At 54.8% G+C, this 19243-nt stretch overlaps 2 protein-coding genes across 2 annotated transcripts in view; one reads left to right on the top strand and one right to left on the bottom strand.

The window, feature by feature from the left end:
* Positions 1-4399: 4399 nt before the first annotated feature.
* LOC143692497 (uncharacterized) overlaps positions 4400-19243 on the bottom strand; it is a 53179-nt gene continuing 38335 nt past the window's right edge. The window contains exons 4-5 of the mRNA XM_077172730.1: positions 4792-5043; positions 4400-4713 (exon numbers count right to left, since the gene is read on the bottom strand). Of these exons, the coding sequence (XP_077028845.1) occupies positions 4400-4713; positions 4792-5043 (566 nt within the window). The remainder of the gene's footprint in view (positions 4714-4791; positions 5044-19243) is intronic.
* On the top strand, positions 16713-17690 carry LOC143692411 (olfactory receptor 14J1-like). The gene has a single exon (XM_077172646.1). The coding sequence runs from the start codon at positions 16713-16715 to the stop codon at positions 17688-17690; it is 978 nt and encodes a 325-aa protein (XP_077028761.1).

Below are 19243 nucleotides of genomic sequence, written 5' to 3'. Positions count from 1 at the left end.
GGGGACCCGGGGGGACAGGGGACCCCGCTGTGCACGAGCAGGGTTGGACTGCTCTGGGGGGAACTGTGAGGGGGCCGGGGCAGAGTGACCTCCCCAGTGACCTCACACAGCCCCTGTGATTTCACACAGCCCCTGTGATGTCACAGAGCCAATTCTATGTCACCCTGGAATGTAATGCAGCTGCAATGTGATGGCTCAGAAGTCTCTGTGATCTCAGAAAGTCACCCTGTGATGTCAGTCTGTTCTGTGATGTCACAGCCAGCTCTATGATGTTACACAGCCACCCAGTGTTGTCACAACACACTCTCTGATGTCACAGAGCCACTCTCTATGATGGCAGGATCTGCTCTATGGCCTCACACCCTCCTCTATGATGTCACAGCCAGCTCTGTGATGTCACAACCTCCTCAGTGATGCCACAAAACCCTCTCTGTGATGTCATACTGACACTCTGCAATGTCACAGCACACACTTTGACCTCACAGCCATCTCTATGATGTCACACATCCATGCCATGATGTCACAGCCTGCTCTGTGATGTCACACAGTTCCCTTTATGATCCTGTAGCTGCTCAGTGACCTCACACAACAAACTCTGGGATGTCATAGCCCAATCTGTGACCTCACACAACCCACTCTGAGCTGTCACACAGCCTCTTGCTGACATCACAGCTGCTCTGTGCCTCCATGACACAGCCACAGAGGAGCTGCTGTGACACAGCCCCCTCTGGGACATGCCACAGCCCCTGCCAGTGCTGAGCCCCTGGGAGCTCTGTCTGTACCCTGCTGGTGTCCCTGAGGGGCCCTGGCAGTGCCCCAGCCCTGCTGGGCTGTGCACAGGAGCTGCTCCTGGCCAGAGCTGTCTCTCTGCAGCTCTGCTGCCCTTGCCAGGAGCTGCCTCTGGGCCAGGAGCCCGGCCCAGCTCAGCAGCACAGACACAGCACAAGGACTGTAATGACCCTCTGGGGCTTTGGTGCTCTTTGCATCAGACTCAGTCCCTCAGAGTGTGCTCAAAGAACTTCTCAGGGATTCAAAAAGAGGGTGAAACACTGAAGTTTCTCATACTTTAAAAAAGATCCATCTGAAGGACAGGACTGAAAAAGCATCCCCAGGTTCCAGGTGGAGCAGAACACTGGTGGCAGTGATGACAGGTGGGGACAAGCAAGGCAAAGGTGTCTCTGGTGCTGAGCAAACCTGCACCTCTGTCCCTGCAGGCTGTGGGCATCCCCCGGCTGCCCCACCTGGCTGGCCCCTTCCTTTGCTGACAGCTCTGCCTCCTGCCTGCCTCTGCCTGCCCACACAAAGCCTTGGGCTGCTCCAGGCTCCTGCTGGGGGACGTGCTGCACCACAGCCCTGCCCTGGCAGGGAAATTCCTTTCTCCTGGTGTCCACTCTGGGCCTCCCCAGCTGCCCTTGGTGCTATTATGTCTTCTTCAGGCTCATTCCCACTAGGAAGACAAGCTCCAGCCTCTCTGAAACCACTCTCCAATCCCTCCCAGGCTATTCCTGTTCTGTCCTCAGTCTCCACCCCACTGACCCCAGAGCCCTCAGCCTCTCCCTGCTGGTTTTATGATGAGGCCTCCAAATCCCATCTTGGGAGATTTTTGGGTATTCTCCAAGGTCTGTGAAAATGGAAAAATACTGATCAAAGTGATTTTCTCCCAAATCTTGCCATGAGAGAAAAACAGTCAATATCTCTAAACTGAATGAGGGCAGATTTACATTTGTTAGAAGAGGAAATATTTTACAATTATGAAAGTGGCATGAAGGTGCAACTGTTTTTCCAGAGAAGTGGATGCCCCATCCCAGGAATGCCCCGACCCAAGAGCATGAGCTTTGTCCAACCTGTTCTAGTGAAACCCCCTGCCCTCCCCAGTGACAGAATTCCTGTAGTGTGGGTTCTCTGATGTGCTGGGTGCCCTCACAACGCTTCTGGCTAGAATGTCTGCTGAGGGCAGCCAGGCTGCTGCAGGGGCAGTGACCTCACAGCCATCACCATGGCAGCCCTGTCCCCTGGGCCTGGCTCTGCCCTTTCCTCTGGCCCTGCCTTGGCTCTGCTGGCATGAAGAGTTTTGTCATTGATATCTTGTCCCCAAGGTGCTGGGGCCAATGGCTTCCCAGTCAGGCTCCTGGAGCAGAAGTGGCTTTTCAGAGCCCAGCCAGGAATGAGCCCTGAGGCAGCAGCTCTGCAGTGGTGGCCACCAGGCCGGGCTGCCAAGGGAGGCTTCTGGCCATGGCCTGCAAGCAGCTGCTGCTGCCAAGGTGCCTTTGGTGCCTCAGGCTCTCCCTGGCACAGCTCCCAGCACGGCACTCTGCCCTTGTGCCCGAGGCCTTCCCTGTGCTGGGGCTGGCCTGGGGCTTTTCCTGCAGCGGGACCTGCCCTGCTGATGGTGCAGGAAAGGCAGTTCCTGCTGGAGCAGGAGGCTCTGCCTGCAATGGGCTCCAACAACTCCAGCAAGGCCCTGTAAACTTCAAAATTGCTGCCTAGAGCACGATATTCTAATATGTGTTATAGCTCCTGTACTGTGGAGTAAATAACTCTGGTTAAGATCTTTCTGTCCGATCATGATCAGAATCAATCAGAGCCGTATTTATACCAATTTATCTGCTATTCCATCAATAATCCTGTGGGACACATCTGGTTGAAGTTGAATTCCACCTGTCCAGTCTTTTACACATTTGACAAAGTCTGGGTCTGGGATTGGATCCAGCCACTCCCAGTCTCCTCTCTTAGAAGGAATTTTAGAAGTCTAGGGGCCCTACAGGGGTTTGAAGATCCATGGTGGGTGCTGGGTGTCATTTCTCCACCTCATGTCTCAGCAGGAGTTTCTCCAAAAAAAGAAATAAATCTTTCGCTGAGGCTCCCACTCTGCCCATGACAGGAATCCCTGTGAGTGTCTAGGCCACCCCAGCTCTTTGGCAGCCTGGGGACTCCTGGGATGTCACCATGGAGCCCCCGTGAGTGCCTGTGACAGATGGGTGCCTTTGCAGCCCAAGGTGCCCTGGGATGGCTGTGACTGCCTCTGACCACAGGGCTCTTTACCACCCCAGAAAGCCCTGGGAGGTCTCCATGGAGCCCCTGTCTCTGCCTGTGACATTCCAGCTCTGGAACAGCCTGGAGACTCTTGGAAAGTCCCCATGGAGCCCCTCTGAGGGCCTGTGACAAATCTGATCCTTAGCAGGCAACCATCACCAGGCCCCCGTTGCACTGGCCAGTTTCCATGGCAACCATCACCAGCCCCCTGTTGCTAGGGTCAGTTTCCATGGCAACCATCACCAGCCGCCTGTTGCCATCGTCAGTTTCCATGGCAACCATCACCAGCCCCCTGTTGCTATGCTCAGTCCCTTGACAGCTCCATGGAGACCCCATGCCAGGGGTGGTTGCCATGGACACCAGCTCAGGCCTGCAGACAGAGCCCGTTGCCATGGCAACCATTGGCAGCCCCATCCCCAGGCTGATGGGATCCCAGAAGCACAGAATTGGCTGAGCTGGGAGGGACCCATCAGGATCCTCCAGTCCAACTGCTGGCCCTGCACAGGACACCCCAACAATGCCAGCCTGGGCCTGGCAGCGCTGGCCAAACGCTGCTGCAGCTCAGAGAGCCCTGGAGCTGGGACCCTGCCCTGGGGAGCCTGGCCAGGGCCCCAGCAGCCTCTGGCCAAAAACCTTTTCCTGACATCCAACCTGAGCCTGCCCCGACTCAGCTGCAGCTGCTCCCTCCACTCCTGTCCCTGGGCACCAGAGGGAAGAGGTTCCCACAGCCCCAGCCAGGGACCCGCTCCCAAGGCTGCTGCCATGGCCACCAGGGCTGGCACCAACTGGGATGCTCGGTTTCCACAGGCCGGGCTTCAGGAATGGGATTCCCCAATTTCCTGCTCCTGCTAAAACCGCGCTGCCCTCGCTGCCCTCCCGCCTCCCATGGAAAGCACAAAAGGCAAAGATCCCAGGCTGGGATAAGAACAATTTATTGGGAACAGCAACCAGATAAGGAACAAACAGGAATAAAAACAATATTGTCAACAGAAAGGATAAGTAAAACTATTTACAGGGAAAAATACAACATCAACAACAGTCTCTGCCTGGCCACGTATTTCATCCTGTCTGGAAAGGACACCCTTCTCCTCAGGGGGAGAGAGAGAGAGAGAGTCCCTTTCCTGTCCCTGGCAATGAACTGAGGTAGGAGTGCATGTAATGACAGGGCCATGGCCAGACCCTCACGTTCTTCCATCTCACATCATGTCATTGTCAGGGGCAGGAAAAGGGACAGGAGTCTTCCCAGTATGGATCACGGGGAACATGGATCACCAGGACTCTTCCAAATGTGTGTTCTCCCATGGGGGATGAAGCTGGAGTGGTGCATGAAGCTGTTCCTGCAATCGAGGCATTTGCAGGGCTTCATTTACTGGTGACTCCGTTGGTGTCTGGTCAAGCTAGAGCTGCTGGTGATGCTCTTCCCACACTGGGGACACTCGTAGGGCCACTCCCCAGTGTGGATGCGCCGGTGGGTGATGAGGGTGGAGTTGTGCTTGAAGCCCTTCCCGCAGTCAGGGCAGACGAAGGGCCTCTCCTCTGAGTGAATCCGCTTGTGTTGGAGGAGATGGGAGCTTCTATGAAACCTCTTCTGACAGTTGGGACACTCGTAGGGTCTCTCCCCAGTGTGGATGCGCTGGTGCCTGATGAGGTGGGATTTCTGCTTGAAGCCCTTCCCACAGTCTGGGTAGAAGGGCCTCTCCTCTGAGTGAATTCGCTCATGCAGGTGGACACTGGAGCTGGTCTGAAACCTCTTCTGACACTGGGGACACTCGCAGGGCCTCTCCCCAGTGCGGCTGCGCAGGTGGGTGACAAGGGTGGATCTGCAGCTGAAGCCCTTCCCACACTCCCCACACTCGTAGGGCCATTCCCCGGTGTGGATCATCTGGTGGCTGATCAGGCTGCTGCTCTGCCTGAAGCTCTTCCCACACTCCAAGCACTTGTGCGGCTTCTTCCCATCATGAAACTGCTCATGGACCACCAGCTCTGAGCTCTGGCTGAAGCTCTGTCCACCTTCCTGGCTCAGGGTGGGTCTTTCCTCCTCAGAGCACCCTGGCTTGGGTTTACAGCGCCCCCTCCTGCAGGATTTCTGTGGATTTTCCTCTCCATTGGACTTCTGCAGTGTGGAGCCAATCAAAACAGCCTCTTCCATGACGTTCTGCCATGGAAATTTTTCCTCCCCGGTCTCCATCCTCAGTTTCTTCCCAGGGGTAGGAAGGCCAAGGAGAGGATGGGATTTGCCTCCGTGCCAGAGGGAAGGGGAAGGAGATCCCCCCAGTGCATCCCCGGAAGGATGGGGTTGGCAGCAGGGTTGTCCTGCAGCCGGGGGCTGTGCTGGGCTGGGAGATGGAGCAGGAGAGAGGGGGAAAGGGGCACTGACTTCCTCCTCATCTGCCTGGGTGTCCTGGGACATCTTCCTCTTCCTTTCAGAGTCCTCTTCCATCTGGTAAAGGTTTGGGGATGAGAAATCCTGTTTTGGGAGGAAAACAAGGGATGAGTACATTGAGTTTTGTTCTGGTTTGAAGGCAAACCTGGGGAGGGTCTAAGCCAGAATTGCAATTTAATAAGAAAATGAAGATCAAGGCAATGATACAGAAGCGTGTCCTTAAACTGACGGAGTCAGGATATAACCTGACACCCTGTTGCTGGTCAGGGTGGTGGCAGCAGTCCCATTAAATGGTGGCTGCAGTCCTGTTGGAGTGATGAACGTGATTCCGTCAAAGCAGTGATCCTGTAGAAGGCTCTGGTCTTCCTCTGGAGGTCCAGTGGTGGTTCTGGAGCTCTTGTCCTCTGGGAATCCAGTAGGCAAGCTGCTCCTGGTGTTGCAAGGCTCAGCTTATATCCAGGCAGGAATGTTTGGATCCTCCCCCTGGGCGGAGCATCCCACAATGGGATGATGGAATTTTATCAGTCCTGCAGTGACACTCAATGGCCCATTCCCAGAAGATATCTCCCCTGGAGGGCGTTATCAGGGCTGAGTCATGGAAGAGATCAAGAACACTGCCCCACCTGTTTATAGCAGTTGATGAAGATGGGCATTGAAAACATGCATTTGGTTCCATCTTACACTGCAGCCTGGAACAGTGGGGGAATCCCTGCTCAGGGGGTGAACACCACCCCCCTTACCCAAACTGGCTCAGGTGTGAAACCCCCACCCCAGGAAAGCCACACACACACAGGGGACAATGTCACACTTGCCCTGCCCCAGGGGAGGTCTCTGTCCCTGTCACTCTGTGGCTGTCCCCCCTTTTCTCTTTCACAGGCTGGGGGCTTTGCCAAATCTAAGAATAATTTTCTTCTCTTTCCCTGTCACCTTTGTGACATCTACACAGAGCTTTCCCTTCCTTTTTATAATCTTTTCATAAAAGAGGTATCGCAATGTATTGGGCCGAATTTCCACTTTTCTTATATTGGAACCTGCCAGCAGCTGAGCTGGAGCTGTGCAGGACCAATGGATTTTGGAATTGCCACAAAATTGCTTCTACTGTGAGTTTTGGGATTTGTTTGCGTTTTCCCCACAAGTGACTTGTGGGAAGAGCAATTGGGTCTGGGGCTAGATGAGTCTGGGACTAGGATGTGATTTAATACAGAACTGTGAGTGTGTCTGAACATGGAATGAGATTGAGACCAGGATCAGGGTCAGGTTTGGGACTGAGCTCACCCAGAGCAGGACAGGAGGGGATGTCACTGTGGGAAGGTTTGGGGAAAATACTGATTTGGGGAGAAACAAGGTGTGAATGCCTTCGGTTGGGGATTCCTCTTGCCCAAGTCCATCTCTAGAAGTCACCTGATGTCCATAATAACCTCCAAAAATCAAGAGTGTATAAAAAAAGTGCCACCAGGAGTGTCCCATTTCCAGTCTCATCCCTCTGGGGTTCTGGTAGTCCCCTGTCTCTTGGCTGTTGTGGATCCCATGGGTCCTGGGGATCCCCCCTCTCCAGGGTCCTGCTAAGGGATGCAGGCGGATTTTGGGGTCACAAGGTCCCCCTCTCCAGCCTCCCCCCAATCCAGCCACTTGGGGTTCCCCCTTCTTTCCACCACCCTGTCCTGCTTTAGGGCAATTTTGGGAGAAAACTCCCGAAAGGGGTTTCCTCTAGAATGCAGATTCAGCAGCCCCACCCTCAGCCAGTTCGGGAAAATATTTCCTTGCGAAAAGTGAAAAAAACACTTTATTTAACAGGCAAAGCATTCACCAACACAAAAATTGAACAATATTAAGCAATAAAACCTCCTGCTGCTGGAAAATAGGTGACAAACTCCAAAAGTCCCTCCTTGGGCTGGGGCTTTGCTCACTCAGTGTCTTATCAGTCTCTTATCAGTCTCTTATCTGTCTCTTGTCAGTCTCTTATCAGTCTCTTATCAGTCCCTCCTGTATTGGAAATGCCACGGCCCAGGCTCAGCGCGGTGGGCCACAGGCGGGAGCTGCCGGTGGTGTTCTGGGTGTTCAGTCCAGAGCAGGTTTAAACAGCTCCAAAGAAAAAGAAAAACCACAGTCCAGGGAACTTCTCTGCCTCAGAGAGCTAAATACTAACTAAAAGCAAAGGAGAGCTCTGTCCAGCCCTCTGTCCATCCAGGAGCCGGAATGTGGAGGAGTGAGTGCAGTGTCTGAAAACAAACTGCAGCTTCTTCCTCCTCCCCTTGGCTCTCAGAACCAGCTTTAAAGGTGCAGAACTCATTTCTGGGCTAAACGGACTGATGGGGCATGAGCATCATGAAGTCACCCCAGGACGCGCCCCTGTCAGGGTCAGGGGGTCCCGTCCCCACCTCATCTCCGGGCTGCCGGGGGTGCCCCAGCTCCGGTATCGCCCCTTCCCCTCTCCCCGCCCCGGGGGTCCCCCGTTCCACAGCCCCGGCTCTCACGGGGATCCCCAAAACCAATGTCCCGCCCCGTCGGTACCGGGCCATCCCCACGTGGACCCCCCGGGACCCTCCCGAGGGGCGATCGCGGCTCCTCTGCCCCCGAAAAAGCTCCTCTTAGGGAGCCCGGAGATACCCGGGGCTCGAGTCCGGGATCTGCCGGCTCCGAACACTCTCCAAAAAAATCCTCCTGGAGACCCCTGGCTGGAGTTATTTGGGAATTGAGCTACTAGAGCTGGGCTTCTTGTGGGACTTTCAGCAGCCTTGTGTTCCTCACCCTGGAGTAAATGAACCTTGTCAGTCTTGCTGTATCATTTGCTCACTCTCCTCCAGTGATTTTAAGAAACTTTTCAAGGAAGGACAACAAAATATTTTCTTTTTCACTGGCCACCAACAACAGCCATTTTCCTCATCAGTTCTCCCATAAGTTCCCCGGGAGGAAGGAGGGACTGTTTCCAAGTTTCCAAGAGTTCCTCCAGAGAGAACCACAACCTCCTCAGAGTAGGGAACCGTGCTGTTGTCAAAGGCACTTGGGGTCAGACAGCAGTGCCTAAACTCACAATGCCCGAAAAATGTTGCCATCTGGTTAAGAAAATTGTTACAGAGATGCCTCTTCCCCAATTAAAGTGCCAACGAAATCAAATCCATCGTGGATTTTATTGAACAGTAAATGGGAGGTAGAGAGAGAGATGGAAAGAATGAGAAGAGGGCGGCGGGCAAGGGAGTGACAGGGACAGAGACCTCCCCTGGGGCAGGGCAAGTGTGACATTGTCCCCTGTGTGCATGGCCTTCCCAGGCTGGGGGTTTTACACCTGAGCCAGTTTGGGTAAGGGAGGTGGTGTTCACCCCCTGAGCAGGGATTCCCCCACTGTTTCAGGCTGCAATGTAAGATGGAACCAAATGCATGTTTGCAATCCCCATCTTCATCAACTGCTAGAAACAGGTGGGGCAGTGTTCTTGATCTCTTCCATGACTCAGCCCTGATAACACCCTCCAGGGGAGATATCTTCTGGGAATGGGCCATTGAGTGTCACTGCAGGACTGATAAAATTCCATCCTCCCATTGTGGCATGCTCCGCCCAGGGGGAGGATCCAAGCATTCCTACCTGCATATAAGGTGAGGCTCTCAACAACCAGGAGCAGCTTGCCTACTGGATTCCCAGAGGACAAGAGCTCCAGAACCACCACTGGACCTCCAGAGGAAGACCAGACCCTTCTACAGGATCACTGCTTGGACAGAATCACGTTCATCACTCCAACAGGACTGCAGCCACCCTTTAATGGGACTGCTGCCACCACCCTGACCAGCAACAGGGTGTCAGGTTATATCCTGACTCTGTCAGTTTAAGGCAGTGTTTCTGTATCATTGCCTTGATCTAAATTTTCTTATTGAATTGCAATTCTAGCTTAGACTCTCTCCCTGTTTTGCCTTCAAACCAGTACAAAATACGACAATGTGCGTACCCTTTGTTTTCTTCCCAGAACAGGATTTCCCATTCCCAAACCTTGATTGGATGGAGGAGGAGGCTGTGAGGAAGAGGAAGGAGCCCCGGGATACCCAGGGAGGTGAGGAGGAAGTCAGTGCCCCTTTCCCCCTCTCTCCTGCTCCATCTCCCAGCCCAGCACAGCCCCCAGCTGCAGGACAACCCTGCTGCCAACCCCGTCCTGCTGGGGATGCACTGGGGGGATCTCCTTCCCCTTCCCTCTGGCACGGAGGCAAATCCCATCCTCTCCTTGGCCTTCCTACCCCTGGGAAGAAACTGAGGATGGAGACCGGGGAGGAAAAATTTCCATGGCAGAACGTCATGGAAGAGGCTGTTTTGATTGGCTCCACACTGCAGAAGTCCAATGGAGAGGAAAATCCACAGAAATCCTGCAGGAGGGGGCGCTGTAAACCCAAGCCAGGGTGCTCTGAGGAGGAAAGACCCACCCTGAGCCAGGAAGGTGGGCAGAGCTTCAGCCAGAGCCCAGAGCTGGTGGCCCAGGAGCAGCTTCATGATGGGGAGAAGCCCCACAAGTGCTTGGAGTGTGGGAAGAGCTTCAGGCAGAGCAGCACCCTGATCAGCCACCAGATGATCCACACTGGGGAATGGCCCTATGAGTGTGGGGAGTGTGGGAAGGGCTTCAGCTGCAGCTCTGCTGTCATAAGGCACCAATGCATCCACACCAGGGAGAGGCCCTACGAGTGTCCCCAGCGTGGGAAGAGCTTCACCAGCAGCTCTCACTTGACCAGACACCAACGGAGTCACCAGTAAGGAAAGGCCTGCAAATGCCTTGATTGCAGGAACAGCTTCATGCACCACTCCAGCTTCATCCCCCATGGGAGAACCACATTGGGAAGAGTCCTGGTGATCCATGTTCCCTGTGATCCATGCTGGGAAGACACCTGTCCCTTTTCCTGCCCCTACCAATGACATGTTGTGGAATGGAAGAACATGAGGGTCTGGCCATGGCCCTGTCATTACATTCAGTCCCACCTCAGGTCATTGCCAGGGACAGGAAAGGGACTCTCTCTCTCTCCCCCTGAGGAGAAGGGTGTCCTTTCCAGGCAGGAGAAATCATGGCCAGGCAGACCCAGTGAGTTGTGTTTTTATTTTCCCTGTAAACAGTTGTATTTATCCCTTCTGTTATCAATATTGTTTCTGTTCCATTAGTTCCTTATCTCGTTGCTGTTCCCAATAAATTGTTCTTATCCCAGCCCAGGATCTTTGCCTTTTGTGCTTTCCATGGGAGGCGGGAGGGCAGCGAGGGCAGCGCGGTTTTAGCGGGAGCAGGAAATTGGGGAATCCCATTCCTGAAGCCCGGCCCGTGGAAACCGAGCATCCCAGCTGGTGGCAGCCCTGGTGGCCATGGCAGCAGCCTTGGGAGCGGGTCCCTGGCTGGGGCTGTGGGAACCTCTTCCCTCTGGTGCCCAGGGACAGGAGTGGAGGGAGCGGCTGCAGCTGAGTCGGGGCAGGCTCAGCTTGGATGTCAGGAAAAGGTTTTTGGCCAGAGGCTGCTGGGGCCCTGGCCAGGCTCCCCAGGGCAGGGTCCCAGCTCCAGGGCTCTCTGAGCTGCAGCAGCGTTTGGCCAGCGCTGCCAGGCCCAGGCTGGCATTGTTGGGGTGTCCTGTGCAGGGCCAGCAGTTGGACTGGAGGATCCTGATGGGTCCCTCCCAGCTCAGCCAATTCTGTGCTTCTGGGATCCCATCAGCCTGGGGATGGGGCTGCCAATGGTTGCCATGGCAACGGGCTCTGGCTGCAGGCCTGAGCTGGTGTCCATGGCAACCACCCCTGGCATGGGGTCTCCATGGAGCTTCCAAAGGACTGAGCATAGCAGCAGGGGGCTGGTGATGGTTGCCATGGAAACTGACCATAGCAACAGGGGGCTGGGGATGGTTGCCTGCTAAGGATCACATCTGTCACAGGCCCTCAGAGGGGTTCCATGGGGACTTTCCAAGAGTCTCCAGGCTGTTCCAGAGCTGGAATGTCACAGGCAGAACCAGGGGCTCCTTGGAGACCTCCCAGGCGTTTCTGGGATGGTAAAGAGCCCTGTGGTCAGAGGCAGTCACAGCCATTCCATGGTGACATCCCAGGGGTCCCCAGGCTGCCAAAGAGCCGGGATGTCCCAGACACTCACAGGGGTTCCTGTCATGGGCACAGTGGGAGCTTCAGGCAGCGTTTATTAGAGAAGCTCCTGTTGGGTCACGAGGTGCAGAAACGATCCCCAATACTCCCCATAGATCCCCAAATGTCACTGTGTAATCAGTGTTCCGTGCTTTCTTTCCAATGGAAAACAACCATCCTTATCCTCCAGGTGTCCATGTCTGAAATTGGGATTCCACCTCTAAAATTCTGTATATCCAAGGGTTGCTCCCAGGCACAATCTGCCAGTACCATCAAGCCTGGGTGGCCTTGACCTCTGGTGACTGCCCCTGCAACACTGGGGCTGGGTTCTTCCCTTCCCATGGAGATCACTGGGACACTGTGGGGACCTCATGGAACCAAGGGGATCCTTGTGGCACCACTGGAGCCCATGGAACCAAGGGGCCATGGTGACCCAGCGGGGCTTCATGGAACCCAGAGACCATTATGGCTCTGTGGGGCCTGATGGAACCATGGAGACCATTGGGACCCTTCAGGGCCTGGTGTCACCAAGGGGGCATTATGGCACCTCAGGGCCTCAGGGAAGCAAGGGACCATTGGGACACTGTGGGGCCCCATGGAACTGAGGGAACATGGAACAGGCCTGGCTGGCTTGGCCTCCCAGGGGTCCCCTGACAGGTCTGGCTGATGTTGCAATGTCAAGGGCCACCTCTCATCAGCTCCTGGAAAACTGGGGCTCCGTGCTTTTCTTGCTATGGGAAAGAACCGCCCCCCTTTTCAGATGCCCATTGCCAAAATTGAAACTCTCCCTAAAGCAATTCCTATATGCAAGGATATCACTCAGAACAAAATCCTGCTTGCTCTGGCTGGCCTTGGCCTCTGGTGGCCATTTCTCATCTGCCCCTGAAACACTGGGGCTCTGTTCCTTCCTTCCTTCCTATGGAAAAGAACCGGCTTTCAGGTCCAGGGACCATGGCCAAAATTAGAATTTGGCCTCTCAATTCGGTTTATCCAAGGACTGATCTCAGACAAAAGTAGCCAGGACAGACAGGCCAGGCTGGCCCTGTCCTCTGGTGATTTTCTTAGACTCTGAGCTGAATGTTTTCATTTGAAAACACCTTGGAGAGGGCCCAGAGATCTCCCAGGGAGGTATTTTGAAACCTCGGGCACATGAGCACTATATATGGACAAAGGAGCTCTGTGCTCTGTGCAGTTGTGGTGGTTTTGCATCACGAAAGTGATGTTCTAAGAGAAGCTGCTAGCAGTTTCCTCCATGTCTGACAAAAAAACCAATCAGTAATTATCTTTGAGAATTGACAATCTGTTAAACTATGAAGGAAACTGTACACGCCTCTGTGAAGACACATGTTAAAGATGGGAAAGCCTGGGAGGTTCTCTTTCCCTTCTGGCTGGCACAGAGGTAACAAGGCTGACCCGGCCCCGTCTCAGCCAGGCCGGGCTGGGCGGCTCCTGCCGTGGGGCCGGGCCCCTTCCCAGGGACCCCGCCAGGCCCCATCGGCTGCCGGGCAGGGCAGGGGAGGCCGCGGGGCCGAGGCCGGGCCGGGCCATGGCTGCAGTTGGGAACATCTGGGCCCTGCTGAGCCCTGCCCCGCCGCCAGCCCGGGCCCAGCCAGGATCCGCCGGGCCCCAGGAGCAGCCCCGGGCCGGGCCGGCTCGGCCAAGATTCTGCCACCCTTGGGCTTCAGCCGCAAGCCCCGGGCAGGGGCAGGAGAAGCCATCGGCCCCCGGCCGTGCTGCTGCTGCTGTGCTCTGGCCTGGCTGCTGAGATCCTGGCCCTGCCCCAGCGCGGCCCATCCTGACACAGCCCCAGCGCAGCCGCTGCAGAAACCTCCATCGTAAAACAGCTCCGGCCGCAAGCACCGAGCCCGGCCGGGGGCACGGAACCATCTGCAGGCCCCGGTGAGATATGAACTCTTTCAGTGCTTCCATCCTCCCTCCAGTGAGAGAAAAGGACAAACTGCAGGCACAGAGAAGAGCAACATGAAGACACCGAGGTCAATGAAGGGGAAGTTGAGTCCCAGATGGGAGGGATGAGGAGATGCCTTGATCTTGGGGCTGAAATCCTCTTGTAAAGCTGTGGAGAATGATGTAATTAATATATCAGACTCTCTTTTTCCCTATAACTAATTGAAAATATGGGGAGATGACTTGTTCAGCAAAAACCTCCATGCTAAAGTAGGCAAATGTTGAAGTAGCCGTGATCCTATGAGAAGTTTAAACAGAGAAAGAGAGAAGAGTGGTGAGATCCTGTGCCCTCAGGGAGAGAAGAAGAAGATCTCTGTTCTCAGAGATGAAGATGATTTCAGAAATAGATGAAGAGAATCTTTGCTCTTGAACAGCTCATCTTTAAACTCATACCCCATAAGTTGACATGGCCCATAAAAACAGCTGTGGGAAAAGCTGTGAAAAATGGGAGGGACTTGACAATTGCAGATTTTCTGGGCAGCTGCTCTTCATGAGAATTGAGAGCCACGAGCAAATGTTTTTCTTATGGAGAAGTCTCCATAGCATGAAAGAGAGACTCCTCTCCCTAAGTGAACTGAAGAAAGACTGTTCTAGATGGTGTAAACTGACTGAAACTTTCAGGTTTTGTCTCCTTGCATTGTCAGTAAGAAAGAAAATGTTGTAGGGAAAGGAGAAGTGTTCAGATCCTTATTACTCTTTCTTCTTTTTACTAGTAATAAACTTTTCTGTGTACCCTTTTAAAATTTTGAGCCTACTTTGCCTTTCTCCTAATCCTATCTCACAGCAGGAAATGAGTAAATATATTCCAGTGAATGCAATGGTAATTAGCCAACACTGATCCCACTGCACTGATAGGTGCATTGGTGAGAAATCTCAAATTAGCAAACCAAAAATCACTCCAGATACATCCTTGATAAACTGCATACGAGCAGAGGGAAATCAAGGCAGAGCCATGGTTTGTCAGGATTTGCTGCATCCTGGTGAGCCCTGTGGTGCATTTGGAGCTGAGCCCTTGAACCTCAGGGCCTGAGTGGAGATTGCACAAACCTTTCCAGGAGTCAAAGCCAGAAGAAAACCCCAAAGTGTCTCAAAGCATGAATGGGTCTCAGTGAGGTCCATCCCCAACACAGGCTCCTCATGGACTCCTTGGAGGAGAGAATCGGAGGCCAGGATTGACCAAAAACATCTCAGAGACTCAGAGTGGAAAGGAAATTCCAAACTACCTTAAAATTTTTGAGAAGCTCAAAGCATTACTGAGCACCAGTGAGTACAGAGCTCTCCAGGGACTCATTAAAGCAGATAATTGGAGCCATGATTGCACAAACCTCTCACAGAGTCTGTATCAAAAGGGAAACAGCAAGTACCTTAAAATAACTGAAGTACCTTGAAGCATTAATGAGCCCACTGAATGTTGTTACTGATAACGGCTCTCCAGGGACTCATTAGGCAGATAATTGGAACCTGTAAATGCACAATCTTTCTCATACAGTCTGTATCAAAAGGGAAAGAGGAAGTAGCTTAAAAAACTTAAGTACCCTGAAGTATTAATGAGTCCCAATCAATGCTGCAACCGGCAGAGAATCTCCAGGGACTAATTACAGCAGATAATTGGAGGCCATGATTGCACAAACCTCTCAGAGACTCCATGGCAAAAGCCAAAGCCAAAGTCCTTTGAAAAAGCTGCAGTCCCTGCAGGGAGCATGAAGGAGCCCCCAGGGCCATTGCTGAGCAAGGCTCCCCAGGGACTCCTTGCAGCAGATCCTTGAGGCCACTGGGATGTGGGCTAGGGGGGGATGCTGAGGGCAGCACAAGGGGCTGACAGTGCCCAGCCTGGCTGGGGCTGTGCCAGGAGGCCCCAGGGCCTCAGGACAAGGTGTCTCCTCCCAGCCCTTGCTGGCACAGACCCTGCTGTGCCCCAGGGCACCCAGACTTGGCTTCTCTTTGTCCCCACCTGTCATCACTGCCTGCAGTTCTCTGCTCTGCCTGGGGCCTGGGGACACTTGCTCAGTCGTGTCCCTCAGTGGGACCCATTAAAAGTCCAAGAAAGTTTGGAGTTGGATTCTGACTTGGAGTTCTGGAGAGGTTTCTTCAGCTCCCTCTCAGGGACTGATTTTCAGGGCCTGAGCACAAAGCCCCAGAGGCTGATTAAAGTCCTTGTGCTGTGTCTGTGCTGCTGAGCTGGGCTGGGCTCCTGGCACAGAGGCAGCTCCTGCTCACCAAGAAGAGCTTCAAAAGCACATTTCTCTTGATGAGCAGCTCTTGTGCCAGCCCAGCAAGGCTGGGGCACTGCCTGCAGCCAGCCTGGGCACAGCACAGAGGCACAGAGAGCTTCAATCAGTCAGGGCTGGCAAGGGGCTGAGAAGTGCCTGGGGCACAATCACTGCCAGCCCTTGGCACAGGAACCTCTGGCTGCAGGACAGTGCAGCTGCAGCTCCTGGAGCAATCTCCTGCAGCTGGAACATCCCAATGCCTGCAGAGCCTGTGAGTACATTCTCTGCTTGTCTCTTGTGCAGAGCAGCCAGGGGTGCCCAGGGCTGTCCTGCAGAGCAGGGTCCTGCAGCCCAGGGCGCTGTGCTGGGGCAGGGACTCTGCTGCCTGCCAGGGACAGCTCTCAGCCAGCCCTGGCAGCTGCTCCCAGCGCTGGGGGACAAGATCTGGGGGGAAGGAGACAGCTGGTGAGGCTTGGGAGTGTTCTCCTTGTGTGGGGAGGATGCTGCATTGTTCAGGACTGCTCCTAGCATGGCATTTAACTGCAGAATTTAGATGATACAGGGAGCACAGCAAGGCATGGGCTGTATAAAAGTGGATATCCTACTTTTTTAATCAACTGCTCTGGGTTGGAAATTGCACATAGATCTTCATCTCTCAGTTCAGCCTGTGAAAAATAAAAAAAAAAAAGTTTCTCTTTGATCTGATTAAACAAGGCAGTGAAAGAAATCAGAACAGCGCCGCTCACATTCAGCATCAGTGTCGCTTTTCCAGCCTCCTCAGGGTTGCTCTGACGTTGCCATCAGAGCCTGCAGAGCCAGAGCTGCCCCTGGGCAGTGCCTGAGCTGGGAGGGCTCTGCAGGGCAGAGCTGAGCCCCCAGGGCTGGGCTGGGCTCTGGCAGCACTGGCAGGGCCCAGCCCTGGGCACAGGGAAGCAGCTGCTGGCAGGGACAGCTCCAGGCAGCAGAGCCCTGGGCAGGCAAAGGGGGGAAAGTGTCCCCAGGCTGTGCTGGGATATTTCAAGTCCTCTCCAAACCAAACTATTCCATGATTACTTTTTTCACAGATCCCCATGCCAAGACAGAACAAATGTCCAACAGCAGCTGCATCAGGCACTTCCTCCTGCTGGCATTGGCAGACACGCGGCAGCTGCAGCTCCTGCACTTCTGCCTCTTGCTGGGCATCTCCCTGGCTGCCCTCCTGGGCAACGGCCTCATCATCAGCGCCGTAGCCTGCGGCCACCACCTGCACACGCCCATGTTCTTCTTCCTGCTCAACCTGGCCCTCGCTGACCTGGGCTCCATCTGCACCACTGTCCCCAAAGCCATGCACAATTCCCTCTGGGACACCAGCAACATCTCCTACACTGGATGTGCTGCACAGGTCTTTTTTTTTGTCTTTTTTGTTTCAGCAGAGCTTTCCCTCCTGACCGTGATGTGCTACGACCGCTACGTGTCCATCTGCAAACCCCTGCACTACGGGACCCTCCTGGGCAGCAGAGCTTGTGCCCACATGGCAGCAGCTGCCTGGGCCAGTGCCTTTCTCACTGCTCTGCTGCACACAGCCAATACATTTTCCCTGCCCCTGTGCCATGGCAATGCCCTGGGCCAGTTCTTCTGTGAAATCCCACAGATCCTCAAGCTCTCCTGCTCACACAAAAATTCCCTCAGGGAAATGGGGCTTATTGCAGTAATAACCTGTTTATGCTTTGGCTGTTTTGCGTTCATTGTTTTCTCCTATGTGCAGATCTTCAGGGCTGTGCTAAGGATCCCCTCTGAGCAGGGACGGCACAAAGCCTTTTCCACCTGCCTCCCTCACCTGGCTGTGTTCTCTCTGTTCCTTAGCACCGCTGCATTTGCCTACCTGAAGCCCCCCTCCATGTCCTCCCCATCCCTGGACCTGGCCCTGTCAGTTCTGTACTCGGTGGTGCCTCCAGCCCTGAACCCCCTCATCTACAGCCTGAGGAACCAGGAGCTCAAGGCTGCAGTGTGGAGACTGATCACTGGATGCTTTCAGAAACATTAAACTGCTGGAAATTTCTGCAAATCACTTGTAATAAAAGTCAACTTTGATACTTGCTGGTTTCATTTTGGAGGTTCATCTTCTTTGTTTTACTTTTTTCATATTTTCCACAAAGAAATGTCAATCTTTGTGCCTTTTCTCGTTTTGTTTCTCTCCACCTTCCCTGTGGCCACAGACTGTGTCAATGAGGGGCTGCGCTCTTGGTGGTTTTAAAGGAACTAAAGGATGTCCCAGCAGAGTTTTCTGCAGAGATGCCCTTGTGTTGCCTTCTCTGGAGCTGCAGCAGCAATGTCTGTGTGCAGAGCTGGGGCAGATCAGTGCTGGCCCAGCAGCTGTGCCCAGCAGCAGCAGCAGCAGCACTTGGTGTTGCCAGTGCTGCTGCCGTGGCCCTGCCCCGCTGCCCTGGTGGCCCTGGTGTTGCTGCAGGGCCTGAGTGCTCTCAGGGCCGGGCACAGCCCTGGGGGTGGCAGTGCCGGGGCTGCAGCAGGGACAGGCCATGGGCACTGCTGGGGCAGCGCTGACGCCTCAGGCCAGGCCCTGGGGGCTGCAGGCTCCTTGCCCAGGCTCTCTCAAGAACACGGCCAGGCCAATGCTCAGCACAGAAACCCCCGTCAGCAGCCCCAGGCTGGCCATGGGCAGGCTGGGGGCAAACAGCATGGCTGGGGCTCTGCAAGGGCCCTGGGCCAGACGGGAAGGAGCAGCAGAGCAGGGGCTGATCCATGCCCAGTGCGCTGCACAGCCCAGGGCAGCGTCCCAGAGCGTCCTCATGCAGCTGCCAACAACATCCCCCCTCTGCAGCCCTGGCCTCTCCCCCAGCTCACACAGGTGCCCCATCCTTGCAGGCACAGACACAGCAGCACTGCCTCAGCAGCCCCTGTTTGCATTGCACACAGCAGGGCCAGCACCCCCATGCTGTTGCTGTGGGGACATGAACCTGAGGGAGCACAAATGCCATCAGCCCCTGGGGCCAGCAAGGCCTGCGGGACACCAGGGAAACCACTCAGCTTTGTCCTGGCCTCTGCACTCAGCCAGAAAGTTTGTTCCCATCAGCTGGGAGTTTCCTGTGCCACTGCAGACGCTGTTGCTCAGAGCCAGGGCTGCCTGGCAGCCACCCCCAAACTGCCCTGACCATTTCCTTGGCTGCACCTTTGCTTTCTTTCCTCTTTCCTAATCCAAATTACTTCCTCTTGCTGAGCCCTGTTCCCTCCCCTGCAAACAGCCCATCCCTGTTTGCCCTTTCCTCTCTGGCCCCACTCCCCATTGCAGTTCCTGACTTGGCACCATGGGAACGTCCCTTGGGCAGCAGGATCATCCTACAAGTGCTGCAGGAATTGGCTGCAGGCTCCTGCAGTGCCTGCTGCTGCTCCCTTGCCAGAGGCACCCCAGGCCAGGGGGGCACATCTGGGCTGCTGTGTCTGGCTCTGGGGCTCCCTGTTCTGGGCAGTGAGGAGGAGCTGCAGAGGCTCTGCAGGACTGACAGGATGGGCTTTGGGGCTGCCAGGAGAAGCTGAGGGACCTGGGCTGCTGGAGCTGCTGCAGAGGAGGCCCAGAGCTCA

Source organism: Agelaius phoeniceus (genome assembly GCF_051311805.1).
Source record: "Agelaius phoeniceus isolate bAgePho1 chromosome W unlocalized genomic scaffold, bAgePho1.hap1 SUPER_W_unloc_1, whole genome shotgun sequence".
Lineage (NCBI taxonomy): Eukaryota > Metazoa > Chordata > Aves > Passeriformes > Icteridae > Agelaius > Agelaius phoeniceus.
Note: the sequence above shows the minus strand (reverse complement) of the source record. Positions and strands in the feature narration are given on the sequence as shown.

Bases quoted from the DNA above. Each gene is read 5' to 3' on its own strand.
- LOC143692411 (XM_077172646.1), top strand. From the start codon at position 16,713: ATGATTACTTTTTTCACAGATCCCCATGCCAAGACAGAACAAATGTCC.